General features: G+C 38.4%; 1 protein-coding gene across 1 annotated transcript in view; it reads left to right on the forward strand.

The window, feature by feature from the left end:
* The first annotated feature begins 269 nt into the window (after positions 1-269).
* LOC113066570 (ankyrin repeat domain-containing protein 26-like) overlaps positions 270-17,581 on the forward strand; it is a 36,204-nt gene continuing 18,892 nt past the window's right edge. Inside the window, 25 exon segments of the mRNA XM_026238466.1 lie at positions 270-289; positions 671-966; positions 2,525-2,639; positions 2,718-2,891; positions 3,092-3,198; positions 3,752-3,889; positions 4,143-4,300; positions 4,417-4,449; positions 5,650-5,686; positions 5,784-5,859; positions 5,972-6,029; positions 7,417-7,619; positions 9,787-9,910; positions 10,026-10,090; positions 10,363-10,462; positions 10,681-10,770; positions 11,173-11,222; positions 11,573-11,648; positions 11,731-11,775; positions 12,043-12,342; positions 12,427-12,504; positions 12,590-12,663; positions 13,370-14,098; positions 15,469-15,692; positions 17,086-17,280. Coding sequence (XP_026094251.1) covers positions 770-966; positions 2,525-2,639; positions 2,718-2,891; positions 3,092-3,198; positions 3,752-3,889; positions 4,143-4,300; positions 4,417-4,449; positions 5,650-5,686; positions 5,784-5,859; positions 5,972-6,029; positions 7,417-7,619; positions 9,787-9,910; positions 10,026-10,090; positions 10,363-10,462; positions 10,681-10,770; positions 11,173-11,222; positions 11,573-11,648; positions 11,731-11,775; positions 12,043-12,342; positions 12,427-12,504; positions 12,590-12,663; positions 13,370-14,098; positions 15,469-15,692; positions 17,086-17,280 — 3,446 coding nt within the window. The 5' untranslated portion in view covers positions 270-289; positions 671-769.

Consider the following 17,581-nt stretch of genomic DNA (forward strand, 5'->3'; position numbering starts at 1 on the left):
CTAGTACAACATTTTAAAATTAATTATTATGATTAAACACGAGCTTCGCGCTGTTACCATAGTAACAGAAGCCGCTAGCTTGCTGCTAGCGTCGTAAACGGCTCATCCTCCGATTCGTCTTAGTCGATAACGAGCATAATTTCTAATCTTTTCGTGTCTTATTTTTCGTCTAAAATATAAACACTAGACACCCCACACCGAAACGACAATGTAGGTGAGTGTGCGAGCTCGTCAGGTTGTTTGTTTGACTATCATTGACTAGCAGATTAAACGATCTAACCACTCTGAGGTGATTAACGTTAGCTTCTCTTGACCAATATCAATGTTTTACTTGTTTATTTATTTATTTAAACAACTGTGTTAATAGATATTATGTTTAACACATTCGATTATAATATAATACTTGTAAAGTTACCTAGTTTATAGCCTATTCAAAATAAAACCAACGATTTGTCATAGTGTTTTTAAAGTATATTGGAGTACATCGAAAACACCATGCTATATGAGTAAGTAAAATACTATGATATTACCTGCTGATACTACCACTATACCATAGTATCTACCCTTTGAAATAAAAATCTGTGCAGTATTGTAATTTGAATGAGTATCATTCATGATCAAACAGAAGTGTGCTTATTTCATTAATAATTACCTCTAATCCTCTTTACAGGATGTATTTTTAGCAGATGGATCAGACATATGCAGGGCGATCAGGACCTGAAGCTCAGGTGAACGACAGTCTGCTGATGGAGATGTGCCTTCACACATCATGAAGAAAATCTTCAACTTCAAGAAGAAGAAGGGCTCCCGCAGTCCCTCGGAGACGGGGAGCGTGTTGTCGGCCAGCTACGATTTGAAGGAGAAAGACCTCGCCAAGATCCACAAGGCTGCGTTCAGCGGAGATGTGGCCAAAATCAGACAGCTGGCCAAAAAGAATGACTTAAACCAGCTGGATAAGGAGAACAGGTAATGGTTGATGCACTGCGACTGCTTTGTTTATTGTGCACAAATCAAAATGGATTATAGAAAGTACAGAAATTTTTTGCAATTACTTTTTAGCATTGCTAGATATCTTTTAATTTTCATGAATTTGTTTCATTAAAAAAATAAATTCTTTACAAAATCAAAATGCTCAACAAGTTGGAATTAACACACCTATAAAGTAACTATTGCCATGTTCATTTCCATAGATATCATCAGAAATTATATCTCACTTGAAAACTTAAAAATCTCAAAACTCCTCCTTTGAAACACATTTTAAATTCAAATATTGAATTACCATGAAAATGGTAAATCAAAATCATGTCACATAATGTTTTCAGTCATGAATGATAAAAACGTAGGTTTGGATCGTGGACTTTCAAGTCTATGTTCATAAATGTGAGTGACAGTTAACAGATTAAGGGATTAAAGCATCCATTGTCTCCACTTCAAGAGAATAACTAATAACTTTATTTTATTTTGCATTGCTAGATATCTTAAAATTTACATGAATTTTTCATTAAAATATTTGCTCAACAAGTTGGAATTAACACACCTATAAATGAATGATTTGAGAATTGATGGGATTGTAAAAAAAAGAAATATGTCATACCAGAATGCAGTTTGTTAAATCAATGCCTAAATAGGTGATTGTTTATCAGTTAACCAGTTTTTTTTTTTCGAACAACCTTCACAATAATATTAAAAATGTTTATTAAGAGAGTAAATAGGTCTGTTTTGATTTCTCATGGAGATTATGATGCATGAAGAATCATTTAATGGTAGCATTTGTTGATGCATAATCTTAAAACTTAGACTTGCTTGCCCTTGTTCTTCTAGAAGAAACTTTAATACACTACTGTTTAAAAGGTTGGGGTCTGTATTATTTTTTATGTTTTTGAAAGTAATCTCTTCTGCTCACCAACCAATGCATTCATTTAATCTAAAATACAGCAAAACAGTAATATTATTAAATTAAATTATATTTATGCATTTAGCAGACGCTTTTATCCAACGCGACTTACAGTGCATTCAGGCTATCAACTTTTACCTATCATGTGTTCCCGGGGAATCAAACCCCCAACCCTGCGCTTGATAATGCAATGCTCTACCAAATGAGCTACAGGAACACTACAATTTAATATGTCTGTTTTATATTTGAATATGTTGTAAAATGTAATTTACTCCTGTGATGTAAAGCTGAATTTACTCCAGTCTTCAGTGTCACATGATCCTCCAGAAATCATACTTATATGCTGTGATTTGCTGCTCAAGGAACATTTCTGATTATCAATGTAACAGTTGTGCTGCTTCATATTTTTGTGGAAAACCTGATACATTTTTTCAGGATTCTGTGAAGAATATAAGCGCATTTATTTGAAATAGAACTCTTGTGACCTCATAAATTATTTTACTGCCACTTTTTGATCACTTTATCGCATCTGTGCTGAATAAAAGTATTAATATTGCCTGTTCTTTGTAGCTTGTGATCATTTGTATGTACAGTAATGCTGTCGTTTATCCTCTGTGATTGGATCCGCAGAACTGCGCTGCACATCGCTTGTGCCTGCGGACACACAGATGTGGTTCAGTTCTTGGTGGAGAGCAAAGCGAAGCTGAACTTATGTGACAATCAGAACCGCTCCGCCTTAATGAAGGTAAACTCTGTTTGTTCTTGTGAAATCATGTTAATACATGCTGACTGGTATGTCTTTGTGGTTATGCATGACATGTAGGCGGTTCAGTGTGAACAAGACCGCTCCGTCTCTTTGCTCCTGGAACATGAGGCTGACCCCAACCTGGTGGACATCAATGGAAACACGGCATTGCACCTGTCCGCCCGTATCCCCTCCCTCCCTGTGGCTCTGCAGCTCCTGGAGCACTCCGCCAACATCAACGCACAGAACAAGGTGACACTTTAGTGCTCTGACAGATTACTACATTATTAACCACATCTGATCCATAAAGATGCTGATGCAGTGGCTGCAGAAATATTGCATAATATACACTAAAATCTTTTCAATAAGGATGCACTTAAAAACCAAGAGTGATCGTCTTGTGCGTTGAAAGGTGAGATGGTTAATGCAGTCCAGTCTTGTTTGATTGACAGGATGGCAACACTCCACTGATGCTGGCTGTGATGGAAAACCATGCAGACATGACCGAGCTTTTATTGAAAGAGGGAGCAGAAGTCAATGTCAAGAACCAGGAGCAACGGTAAGAAAGATGCACTTGAATTAATGGATTAGCTCAATCATAAGTGAACGGTCTGTAGTCATCTTGGTATGTGTGGATTTAGGAAAACATTTTACAAAATTGTGCTCCAATCAGTTTTCTTTTCAGGAAATGTAATAATCAAACTTATATTATAGTACTGAAGAATAAATGCATAAATGAACAACAGTTGATTTGGAATCTACAGAAACTAAGAAAACTTTAGTATAATTACTGTCTTATAATTATTAATATCTTGAATTAGTTAAGTAATTTTAGTAATTTGTTGTGCATTTTAGTTTGTTATTTTGTTATTGCATTTTTGTCATTGTCATTTTTAATTAGATTATTGTTATGTTGTCATAATAGTTGTTTTCGTTCAGCGTTTTAAATATTTTACTTCAGTTTTAGTGATTTCAGTGCTTGGAAATGAAAAATGTCTTTGCAAAGAACTGAAATAAAACTATTTTTTTCTATTCTGTTTTGTTTCGGTTCACATAAATGTTTTCTGGTGTTTTTTGTTTCACCGATTCACATTCTGTCTGTCATCGTCCAGGTCGGCGTTGATGATAGCTGCATGCAGTGGACAAATCAGCATGGTGCGTTTACTCCTGCAGTACGACGCCGACATCACGGTGAAAGATGATAAGGGCTGGTCTTCTGATGACTATGCCGTCATGAATGGACATCACGCGTAAGGACTTTCTTCTTTTGCCTGCTTATGTTTCAAACCAACCTTCGGGTTTTAAATGCAAAGTCCTTACTTTGTTTGTATGTTGGTTTCGCAAAGAATGTGTTGCCATTTCCTGTTTAAATTCATTGTTAGGAACAAGCGATATGTTCACACTGGCAATGTTTTGTTAAAGGAAATACACTGCAGATGTTGTGTGTTTTGAAAACCGAAAGCGTTTGCTTGTAGGAGCTCATCAATAATCGTTCTGTTCCAGATGTTCACATCTGATTATTGAGCATGGGACGAAGAGAAGATCCCTTCAGTCTCCTTCCCATTTCACTGGCAGCAAAAAGAAACCCACGTCTGTTCTCGGCAGCCCTGGTGGTATTGGGGCTGGTTTGGCTTTGGGAGGACCAGCTCTGGATAAAGATGGTGAGTCTGAATGTGTTGCATAATTCAATCTGTATATGTACTGTACGTCAGGGTTGACTGCAGTGTTTTGATTTGGTTCTGTTTCCCCATTGTTACTCATCACTCATCTGTTATAGCAGCAGGAAGCAGCTCTGCAGGAGCAGGGAAAGGTATTGCCAATGTGTGCCAATCAATGTGCTGTAGATTAGACACATTCTTCTGTACTATTTCAGAGATTAAAGGAATAGCTCACCCAAAATGAAAATTTGCTGAAAATGTACTCAACTTTAGGCCATCAAAGATATAGGTGAGTCCGTTTCTTCATCAGAACAGATCTGTAGAAATGTAGTTTTACATCACTTGTTCACCAGTGGATGCTCTGCAGTGAATGGGTGCCGTCAGAATGAGAGTCCAAACAGCTGATAAAAACATCACAATAATCCACACCACTCCAGTCCATTAGTTAATGTCTCATGAAGAGAAATGATGCATGTTTGTAAGAAAGAAATCCATCATCAACACTTTTATAATGCATCTTCTACTTCCACCGGTGAAAAAGTCATCGCTTCTGAATCAGGAGAAATATATGCATATAGCAGTTGTGTGATATGTTGATGGATTTTGTTGTGAGAGGTCAACATGGAAAGGATTTTTCCACTGGAGGAGGTGTTATTATGGATTATGGATTATTTTAGCCAGAAGCTGGGATTTAACGTTAATACGCCTTCATGGATTTGTTTCTTACAAACATTCAGCGTTTTCCTTTTCAAGACATTAACTGATGCACTGGAGTGGTTCTTAGAATCTGTTTGGACTCCCATTCTGACGGCACCCATTCACTGCAGAGGATCCATTGCGGAGCAAGTGACGTAATACTGAACTTCTTATGGCTTGAGAGTGAGAACATTTTCAGCAATTTTGTATTCTTGTGTGAACTTTTATGTAAAACACATAATAATAGGAGTTGTTTGAAATCATTTAGTGTTGCTGAATGCTAAACCATGGTATGTCTTGTCATAGGAGCTGTTCTTCTTTGTGTGTGGTATGCTCACATGCTAGATCAAATAAGATCCACTCACACCAAAAAAAAAAAGAATTACTGGGTGAAAAAAAAATCAAGTCTTTAACAATTTGAAGCAAAAGACAATTTGCTCTATATCTATATAGAATATATAATTGGTTTAAGATACTTGACCCAAATAGGAATGCATTGTTTCACCACAAATGAATCCTCTCTCTAATTGTAAATGGGTCTTTAGATCTCTAGTAAGCTGTACTGCAAGGAAATGTTTGTTTTAGTAATGGATAATCTTCTGGTTTGGCTGTATCTTGTCATAAGCGCAGATAATCTCTTTTATTTCTCTCCTCAGATACAGAGGACAATTCTCACACAGAATCCATTAGCAGGTGAGATGTCATTAATATGTCAAAACAGGAATGGTTGATAACAGCATTTACAAATGAAAAGTTTATCAAACAAACACTACATTGTATTCATTTGCAGGGCATCAAAAAGTGGTGCTGCTGATTCCTGGCCTTCATCAGATGATGATGATGATGAGTTAGATTTGAGCCCAAAGGTATTTCTAAGCTCTGTCGTGTTTACATGACAACATTCCTGAATAGCACATGTGATACTGATTACAAAATATTGTAATATTAGGTAAGGTAATGTCTTTTTTTTTTTTACAGAAACATAAAGTAAACTTGAAGAAACTCATAAGCTCCACGAAAAGGGAAAAAGTAGAAGGTAAGTTTTAGATTGAAATGTTTATGTGAAGTCTAAAAATTGTGGTTGTGCTGTAATATGAAACCCTTAGCCTGTAGCAAAGTCCCATTAAGGCAAGGCAGTCCCATTAGGTGACAATCTTGGCAAGGCTCACTGGTAGCTGTGTTTTATATATATATATATATATATATATATGTGTGTGTATATGTAAAATCGATAAAAAAAAAAATACATTTCCTTTTTAAACGTCAAATAACGGACGAACGTGAACAGAGCGCTGGAAACGCACAAGTCAGCAATATTTCTTATTTATTGGCATGAAGTTTCTGTCAGAATAACAAACGGCAACAGGGGTGCAACATTCTCTAAAAAATATATATGCAGAGGGGACGGCTGCCATAACAAAAGAAAAACATCACTGCAGGCTTTATGATTTAGGCATTTCAAAAATCTCCAAGATTATTTTAAATAATGATTCAATCCATTTCAAACAAGTGTTAAAAAAATGGAACTTTAAATGGACTTGAGAACAGGCCACGTGTGTGTTTTTTTTTATTTTTTTATTATTGAATGTAACCGACACTTAGGCTAGGCGGCACTAGGCCGGCATAAAACGCCCAAAAAGGCTAGGGACATTACAAATTTATTGGGCAGGAAAACAAGTTTATCAGCATTTTCGGGGTCCAGAGCAGAGCGTTTTTTATTCACTATATGTCCAGCTGTTGAGAAGACGCACTCTGACCGCACTGATGTCCCAGGGACACTCAGGTACAGCTGCGTAAGGTGAGGGTATTACTGCCAATTTTCCACCACAAAAGCTGGTCGCGCTCAGCTTGCAATGGTCCTTTTCATAACTCAGAATCTCCTGTAACTAGATGCGTGAATGAGGCGAATTCGCATCTACCGCGCCGCGAGACCTCTAGACGCGCGTAGACGCGCCTTTACATTCATGCCAGACACTCTATTCGTGTTTTTTGTTGTGAATGCAGCATAAGAGGTCGCTTTCGACGTCACTGGGTCTTATAGGCTCGTAAAATTGCTGGTATTTTCTGTCTAGCTTTCACAAGACATACTGCACTCTCGGATTTCTTTATTTTATTTTTCTGATTGTTTTTGAGTTTTGTTACATCTATATTTTTTAATTGTTTAATTCTTTTAAAATTAATAGTGTACATATTTGGTTAAAATCGATTCCCTATTTTCATTTTCGAAACTTTTTTTGGTTGGTCCGATCGATTGTGCAATTATATATATAGGTAATAGGCAGACAAACACTGCTATTATCCACTTGTAGGGGGAAAGCCTGAAACGTTTGGCTGAGCTTGTTGCAGTAACATTTCAAATCAACAATTTAATCAAAATCTGAAAGAGTCCGTTGAGCATTGTGATAAGCTGTCTCTGTCTCTAGTCATAGTGGATCGGGATGCAGACAAATCCTGGAGCGGATCAGAGTCCGAACCAGACAGTGGGAATAAGGGTGAAATCCACTGTCCACTGTCTAGACCACTCCCATCCAGCAGCACCGCCCTCCACCCCCCTGTAGCAACCCCACCTGCCTCTTTACCCCACCCACCCCAGATGAGCTCCACCCCCTTCAGCAGCACCCTTAAGGTAACCCTCAGTGTGTGTGGTACATTGTCTAACTCTACTCTTCTTTATTGTTTTCATTCAACCCAATCCACCCTGCGGTGTCAGGTGGGCAGAGTGAGTTTAAAGAGCTGCCTTCTGGCAGTAAACTAGATCTGGAAGGGAATGAAAGTCCAGAGGACGAATCTGAAGAAAGTGAAGATGATGAAGGTGAGGATGACGATGATGTAGAAGAAGAGGAAGAGGAAGAGGAGGGAGAAGATGAGGATGATGATGATGATGATGATGACAACGATGAAAATGAAGATAGCGAGGAAGAAGACGAAGAGGGAGATGAAGAAGAAGAAACTGCTGTGGCTTGTGAGACAACAAGCCTTTCTGGTACAATAGAAAAATCAGAAATGGTGAATGAAAATGTCAACCATCTTGGACGGGACATGATGGAGGAAAGTGTATCAGGAGACAGTCCTCTGAAAGTCAGGACAGATCAAGAACAAGAGGCTTCCGAAAAAATGGACCTGAAAGAAACAATTCCTGAAAAGATGCTTTGTGGAGGTCCAATTCAAGGGATTCTGGATTTAGAGGAAGGATGTCTTGTGTCAGCTGTCAGAGTCGAGGCGAGATTCTCTGATGAAGAGGACAATGACAGTCCAAGTCCTTCAGCACGATGTGAAGCTTCTTTACCAAGTGTGGACCGAACATCAAACAGAAATCCAGTTGAGAGCAAGACGGAAAACCAAATTGATGATGAGGATTGGGAGGATGATGATGACGATGAAGATGAGGAGCTGTTGAAAACTGAAAAGAACATTTTAGAAGTGGAGACCTCTCAAGGGACAGCCTTTGAATCTGATCCACAACTTCAAGAAGAAACTGATGATGTTCCTCTGAGACAAAATGAAATAACTGATCTTGACACCAACAATCTGGATGTTCCTTCAGCATCATCTAAATCAAAGGCTGTAACTACTGCAGATGATGAGGATGACTGGGATGATGTTGACGAGGAAGAAGAAGTGCAAACAAATAAGCCAATGAACCTATTTCTCACATTGCTGGGACAGAAGGAACCAGAGAGCCCTGAAGTATCTTGGGAGTCAGACAAAAGTTGTGGGACGCCTGAAGGAGATAAGGAATCAAACATGGAGAAGCCAAATGCAGAAAAAACCCAACATCAAGTGGCTTTGGTTCAGGATGGCAAAACTTCAAAAAGGGCATCTTTAGAGTCAATTGAGAGTCCTTTACCTGAAGAACCTGATGGAGCTATACCAGTGTCCATGATTGTTGGTCAAAGTGATGAAGACCAAAGTATAAGTCAAGAGCACGACAGCCAAGTTAAGCAAATTTCTGAAATAGACCAGATCTCTGATGTCTCTGACAATGAATCTCTGTCGGAAGAATATGATGCATGTTTTGATGATGCAGATCAGCCAAAGGCTTCAAATCTCTCCAATAATAGCCCAAAATGTTCTGTCCCTTCAAGTCCTGCACAGTTTGAAAAACCATTGTTGATGAGATCTCTCTCAAATAGCCCCAAACCATTAAATGCAATGAGCCCCGTTCCAACAAGTCCTAGTCCCAAAGATGCACCAAATCCAAGCCAATCTGCTGGACTCAGACATCAACATTCAACTGCAACAAGTCCACAAAACCCAAGTTCCTCAAGTCCCCAACGTTGTAGTCCGTCACTTTCATTGATTAACCATCTGGATCAAGACTCACAGGACATGAACAAATCTACAAATCCAGAATCTCCTCAACGTTCGAGCCCTGACTCTCAAGTTGAGGATGACCTTTCCGTAGAGTTGGCAGATGAACGATCAACAGGCGTGATTGAAAAAGAAGAAGAAGTCCCCTACACCGTCATAGACGAAGTTGATCTCACTTCTGATTTTGATGAAGATGATGAAGAGGAACAACTTGAGAAGCTGCGTGAACAGAACTCTGTAAATAAATCTGTAATGGAAGAAAGACGTTCAAAGCACGGATCATTACAGGTGAAAACGGATAGAAGTGATTCGTAGTTAGTTTCTAGATGTAGATAGGATACAAACACTGAAGATGCAACTGAAGATCCAACTTGTTTCGTCTTTTATTCTTTTATGCATCTAATCTCAATGAAGTACACTACTTTAATGCTAACAGTTTGAGTGTAAATGCTTGCCGTTTGCAACTAATCCTCTTCAAACAGGAAGAGGATTCCACTGAGGAAGAGGAAGAGGAAGAAGATGAGGATGAGAGGGAAGAACTGGAGGAAATGTGCGACAAGGCTAAAGATCCTCAAAATGGTGCTACCAGCAAAGAAAAGCGAAGAGGTACATTTTCATCCTTTATGGCTTTAGGATTTTCACGTCAAGTTTTTGCAATTTAGTGACTATTTACAAACATATAATGTATTACGTGTCCAACGTTCTTTGCATGTTTTTCCAGATTTCCTTTCAGAACTGGGACTCGAAAAGGAAGATGAAAATGACGACTCTCCCTGGGATTCAGAGGTCAGTCACATGACATATTAAACCAAGCAAAGCTGGCAAAATCTCCATACAGTAATGCAGTTTATGAGCACAGCATCACAGTCACCCTAAAACAGGGTTTCCCCAACCTACAGGTTAGAAAGCACAAACAGGTTAGTGATGGAACTGCAATGGGTCAGTGGAACTGAGATGATTACATATCAAATATAAAAAAAGCAAAAACCAGGTTGTGATCCTTTGCTCGCCTATAACCACATTTCATCTTGAAATAGTTTGTCTTTTTCCCCTCACAGTCTGGTTCTGAGAGCCCACAGAAGAAACAAGCCAGTGATCTACACACTCCTGCCAAATCACATCGATCTATGTCCAGTATTTGTGAGGAGAACACTGAAGGTATTCAAGGCATTTCTACATTTTAGAATTGAATATCATGGTGGCTTTGTCTGTGGAGCCTTCTGCAACCATTTCATGCTTTAAAATATGCAAAAGATTGACATTTTCCATTGCTTCTGCTTAACAGATGTATTTACGAGATTTGCTATGCTAAATTATACAAAGTTTAGGGTATTTGTACCCTTTGCATTTCATAATCTCATTGAATTCCTTTGTAGACTTCTTATACGTCCCCTCCTTCGTAAGAGGAGGGAGGAAAAGTAATTTAGTGGGAAGTTTAGGCCAGCCAGGAGCGTGCAGGCCGATGGGTAGGCATTTATGATTTGCTGTTGTCCTGCTGGATTAATCATGATCGTTATAGCCGTCACATTAACATCGTGTCCTCAGATCCCGATCTCTTGCATCTGTTGTCATCTGTGCATTCAAGGCATGTGATGTTACACACAATGATGCTCAACTAATACATGCTTTAGTGGGAAAGGTCCATCATTGTTGCTCATGTTTACAACATGAGTCCGTTTTACAGTACTGTTCCCTTTATTGTGTTTGAGTATTTGGCCACTCTCAAACCCCAGTTCACAGGCATCATGGGATACCTCCATCGCTGCATGTGCATGCCTACGCACTCGCTACATGAAAGCTTGTCTTTGTCCATTGATTTTCATGTTTTTTGAGGGGAGTTTTGAACCTGGTCCCTCCTTGCCTTACAGTTTTAAGAAAGGATGAGGATGATGAAGAAGAGAAGGAAGCTGAAATACCAGTAAGTATCATTTTGAAATTAAGTTATCAAACTTGATTTGGTTTGCAATGCTTTTTTTAGTAAAATGCATTGAGTAGATTGTCAATAAGGTAGAGTCAGCTGTAATAGAGGAAAAATGGTGGAAATTTGGTGAATATTGATGGATTTCAACACTTTAACATATATATAATTGAAATATCATTTCATATTGTAGAGAAAGGCACACTATTTTTAGGGAATACATGAAATGATTAAAAATATGTATGGCCATTTTTATCCAAATTGGATAAAGGCATCTTTCAAATGCACACACACATATATATATATAATATTACTTTTGTATTTAATATTAAATGGATCTTTTTTCACAGCCTAAAGTGGTCAAAAGAGAGACGGTGTCTGTTCTTAGTAAGCTGATGGATTCAAAAGAAGCTAATAAGAAAACAGGTCATCTCATTTTTTTTAACACAACAATTAAATTATATTCTTACATGTTTGGCTTCTCATTTAAACACCTCTGTTCTTACAGATCTGATGGAAGAGCTTGGTTTGGGGGATGCTGATGATCTTGAAGGTAATCTTGATGCTCTTCCTTCACTAAAACATTTCCTGAATCAAGTTTTGCACTCAGTGAATGTTTTGTGTGTCTCATGTTTTAATGCTTTCGTCTTATTTCACACAAAATGAAATCACTTATGCCCTCCATATCAGATACTCGAGCATTAATGCTCTGTGTACTTCCATTAGTTAATTTATAGTTCTGCTGATGCTTGCCTAACAGTTAGTGCACATATTCTAATTTAAGTATTCATTTATCCTTTATTTCCACCGTCTCTCATAGATGCTTCAGACTGGGACTCTGCCAGTACCACCAGCAAAGCCAGTAAGAAATTCCCAGTTCATAAACTGGATGAAGAACCTGTCTTTGAAAGCCCAGCAGCTTCCGTACTACCCATAACATCCGAGGAGCAGGACATGGACACAAGGGAACATAAAGAAGCCAGTCCAGAGAGAAACAAACCCACAAACTTAAGCACTACACCTCAACCTAGTCCACGTTCTCTCAACCCAAACGCCAGCTCAAAACCGCAAGCACTGCCACGACTGCGCTTGGACTCCAATCAGAGGCTGGAGAGTGAAGGTGCAACTCTGGAGATTTATAATCTTAGCTTTTGAGGTGATTTCAATAAAGGTATATGCTGATACAAAATGTGTTCATATACAGAATCGGACTTGGATTTGGAAACTTCCAGTCCAGCCAAGATTACATATTCACTGCCAAATGTGGCTGAGCCTGATGCAGGTAAAACTCTTCAGTGTGAGGGTTTGATTTTACTTCTCACTGTATTTTAGATTATATTGTAATGTGTCTGAATTACTCTCTTCAGTTCATCGGCAGGAACCCAAAGCTGAAGATGTCGAGAGTGAAGACAGTTCTTACGCAAGTGAAGATGCAGATCAGGTGGGCAATTCATAGAATAAACTAGCGCTGTTAATTCTGCCAACTTCTAAATAAATTAATAATAAAATAAAAATAAAATCTGATTAAGCATTTAATTATTGAAAATGTCTGCGAACTATGTACCAATATTAAAAACAAGAAGATAAACTAAACGATTTTCATTACGAAAATTTCTTAAAACTAAATCTTAAATGCAATATTAAAATCAAAATGGCAAGCCTTTAAAAAGAAATCAAAAGTTTTCCATTTTTATTTTAATATTGCATTTAGGATTTCAATTAGATTTCATTTAATTCGATGCATTGTGTAAAAAAAAGTTACTGTGAAAAATTACAGAATATTTTATTTATTAAAAACTTCAATCAGATTTTCATTTTTATCATTTTATTAATTTAATTTAAATTAAAAGCATCTGCCTTTCATAAAACTCGGCCTCTTCTTACTAAATAAAGTGTTGAAAATAGTCTTTTTGTTAAAATTGAAACTCCAGTGATTGACTTCTTCAATGGATTTGGTCTTTAATATCACTATATGTTGTTTAATCTGTGCTCTAGTTTAGTTTCATAAATGTGGTGTTTGTGACAGTGATACAGTTTAATTGTTGGCACTAGTCATGTGCATGTGTTTGGTCTGAAGTCCTTGTCAACCAGACTAATTGGGTTTTTCATTGTTAATCCTATTCTTTTGTCTAATTGTGCAAAGAAAGGCAAGAGAGGCATTACAAGCGTCTTCTGTAGACATAAATAGACCGTCTAACCTTGAACCACAGGAGCGCAAAAGCTCTCCTAGAGAGGACGAACCAGAGGAGAAATCTGATGAGATTCCCTGGGAGGAACGCTATGAGAAAATATGGGTGGAGAAAGACAAAAAGGAGACCAAGTCTCAGTACAAAAACGTGGCCGCTGAACTAAAAGAGAGGTTCGGCGAACTGGAGCACAAGGAACCGCTGAGTGACCTTTCGGAGCAGGAGTGGAAAGAAGATGAACAAGGTGATGAAGAGGAAAAGAAAGAGGTGAAAAAGGAAGCAGATGATGAAGACTCCAGTGAGGAAGAGGGAGAGTCAATAGTGCGGCTCACCACACGGGCGAGAAGTGCCATACTTTTGCCCATCCCAGAGCAGAGAGAGTCCGGCCTGGAGGACTCGCAGTCTGAAAGTGTCCACCGCACGGTTAGTGTTGAGGTCAGCGATGCAGAGCTTCCCAGTGACCAGCACGACCCTCAAATCATCCCAGAAGCCCTAACGGAAGAGACCCAGGAGCCAGAGAACCGAACCAATGGAAGCAAAGATAAGTGTCCACTAGAATCTGCAAGCAACATAGAACCCGAAGAACTTCACAAACCTTCATTGCTTGTTGAGAATGAGCTACAAGTCTCACCCAAAGTTCTAGACGTGCCCTCTTCTGACTCCATGGGCCTGTGGAAGTCCAGACTTGAGGTAGGACCCCGGGAGGAGTCTCAGACAGACTTAATGAAGACGTACAGTTTTGCCTCTGTCTTCTTTGTTCCTCTTTCACATAAACTCAAAATGCGAGGGAAAAACTCCAAAAAAACATCTGTTAGACATCTTGTAATGCTGACCAGACACTGACGCGCCAAATTACACGTCTATTACACATCTCTGGTTTTGCCATTCATTAGCTCTGTTCCAAACCTAGTGAGCTCCCTAAACAGACAACATGCTTCTGACATCACATGCTGCCTTCTGAGATGACTTGTTAGTGTAAATTTGCAAATATTTGCATTTGGTACAGTATTGAAAGTCTTAAATCAATCTAATTAAACACATTATTTGTGTGTTCTATGTATTTTATAAGTTAAATGTCATTAGCTTAGCAAAATCAGTTGTGAACAGTCTCCCGTGTGCTTCATATAACAGCTTTCTGCCTGTATAAAACCTCTCAAATCAGTAATTGATGATGTTCTAAGATGATTATCATGGTACCTTAGAAGGCAGTAGTCAGGGAAGTAGCATGCTAGTTTTTGAAACAGAGCTATTATCTTGTGTTGTCAACATTTTTTGTGCTACCATTTCAACTCATGTTTTTAAAACCATTTACATTCTTCATGCATTTAAAAACCCCATGAAATCAGTGTTATTTTAATATCATATATATACTATTATAGTATTTTGAATGAGCTTCTATTTTTATATTTAGCATTTTTTTTTAGGTGCATTTAAAAAGTTAATGTTCTACAGAGCTCTAAGTTTGATTTCATGGGGTCTTCAGTTGTCCTGTCTTGTCCTGTATATGTTTTAACTTGTGTCACCTGACCAGCACTTGTCTTGAATCCAGTCTGTCACTTTATTAAATATTTATTGGTTAATTGTATGCACTGGTGTCAAATGCTTCACTTGGGTGTCAGTTCACAGCTGACATGTGCATCTGTTGTGTGCATGTGTGCCAAGGATTGCTTCCTTTAGCTGTCTGAAGATCTCTCCTCTTCTTTCTTCAAGATCTATCATACTAGTGATAGTGTGTGTTTTCATGATGTGTCTCAACGGAGGAGTTTCCAGCAACCATTTTTACCCAGAACTTCTCCGTTGATGTTTGCTTGAAGTGTGTTTTGTGTTGCTGGTGCTTCTTTTTAAATAAGAAAAGAAGACATTGTGTGGTGTTTAGCTCTGTCTCGTATGTGACCGTATCTGAATGTTTTGCATGATCAGTTGACTAAATCAATACATTCATACACATTTCCTAGAAGTTGTTTTAAATCTAGAATTTACCTATGCTCTTATATTATTGCTTGTATGTGTCCATTAAAGATGATTTTAACTCTCTCAACAAATAATATCTTCTGTTTTAGGGTAATAAGGAACAGTTGGATAGTATGAAGGGAGAACACCTGCCCAGTGCTTTATGGGATAATAGAGGAACCAGAGAACGAGGTGAACTTGACCAAGGAAAAGGGAAGAAAATTGACAACAACTCTGGGAACCTGAAACCTCAACAGAAAGGGATGGATGACGGCAGGTCTTTGGGAAGAGAGGGTAGTGTTTCCCCAAGACATCTGACAAGAAGTCCAAGAAGGTACATATGTTGCATTACTAGAAGGAATTAATTAGTGATCATGTTGAAGAACTTGATTTAATTAGGGGTTCAAACACGTAGTGCTGAAACTGTATTAGAATGGTCACGGATGAGCGATTTCCACATAAAACTGATCGTGCAGACCAAACTGTACGTCGTAGAGACTTAAAACTTTGAGGGATGATAGTACTCACACCACCTACAACGTGACCAAGGCTCACCCCAAACGGCCTGACGGGGGCGCTACAGCGATCGAAAGTATGAAATTGTTCATAACTCCCAAACCGTCTGTTGCAGGCTCAATTGTCTTATGTCGTTGGAATACCAGGCGCATGCCAGACAAAAAAGATTTGATCGTGAGCTGGCAATATTTTATAGTATTTTCGTATTTTTTGCATAACCTACTTTTGCGAACTAGTCCTAGGTTTTTCACCTGGTCAGAACAAGGATTCTCTGGAGAGTGAATATCAATAATTATCAAAAAAACGTTGAAATTTCGACTCACCGTTGCAAAGGGACGCCAAAACCTTCGAAGGGGGCAAGGCCACTTAAAATGCATGTAACTCCTGAACAGAATGAGATCTCTTCGCCAAACTCGGGAATAGTATTTTTTCCGTTGATAGAACTCCAAACAACTTTGCCTCTAGAATCACTGCTGTCAATCAAATAGTTTTTTAAATGATTGAGAAGATGTGAAAAACCTACGTTTGCAAACTAGTCCAAGGTTTTTCGCTCAATCTGGAAAAGAAAACACAGCAATGCAATTCTCTGGACTCTCTCGGTCAATAATTAAAACCTAATAAAGCCTCAGAAAAAAGTCTCAAAGTTTCCGAGACCGGACCACAGCTGGTGCTCTAACAGTCATAAACGTCAGAAATACATCATAGTTCTATGGTAAATCACCTGGATTTGAGACAATGTTTTTTTTAAATAATTGATTTAAGTGGTTACAGGCTTGCTAAATAATATGTCATGTCTTGTTCCTTATGCGTTTAAATACCTAAAGCTCTTGAACCCCAGTAATCGCTGCTTGCAGCTATACTTTTATTTTATTTCCTCCCTGGAATTCCTTTTATATGAACAAAATACTGAGGGCACAGCAAACAGCCACGGGTGATAGATCAATACACATTTTATGAATTTTTTTCATTCTATTTCTAAGGTATATGTATGCGTGTAAAACAATCTCTATAGTCATGACATATTGCATTGTGTTATTTTTCTTTTGTCACTTATGTTTCATGCTAATGCATATAGTCATCAGGTTTTTGCTGAAGCTTTGACTCTGCTTCTGGTGTCATCATTGCTGGTTCCCTGGTGGAGGGCATGCAGTTGCCTTTTTTTTTTAAATATCTTTAATTTTAACTTCATTATGAGATCTGTGCATCTCCAGTACTGACAGGGCACGGCCACATGGTGAGGAAGATGAAGAGGAGGAAAAGAAAACTGTAGGTAGCCAAGGCAGAAATCTCCGTGTAGCTCCCCCTCTGCAGGGCAAACCCTCCCGACCTGCGACCCGCCATAACGGAGACCTCGAGTCTGTCTTTGATGATAGTACTTTAAGTGAGCTATCGGAAGAGGACAGGAGGTATACATGCAGTATCTACATGCTTTTTAATGCAATATATTATTTATAATTGTTGCAGTGTTGCAACATTATATGTATAACTTGGCCTGCACAGAATCTGTGTGCCCACCAAACACCTGTAATACTTACACCCACATTAAGTGAAAGCAAATGAAAAGAGGGTAGATTCCATATGGGCCTTGTTATAAAATTAATTTTTTTAAAGAGAATACTGCATTATATCCTCATTATAGAGCACCAGACTTGCTCTCCGGTAGACTGGTGTTTTCTGATAAAGAATAAAACCATGTTTTTTCTTTGT

This window comes from Carassius auratus, chromosome 50, assembly GCF_003368295.1.
Source record: "Carassius auratus strain Wakin chromosome 50, ASM336829v1, whole genome shotgun sequence".
In the NCBI taxonomy this organism is placed as follows: domain Eukaryota; kingdom Metazoa; phylum Chordata; class Actinopteri; order Cypriniformes; family Cyprinidae; genus Carassius; species Carassius auratus.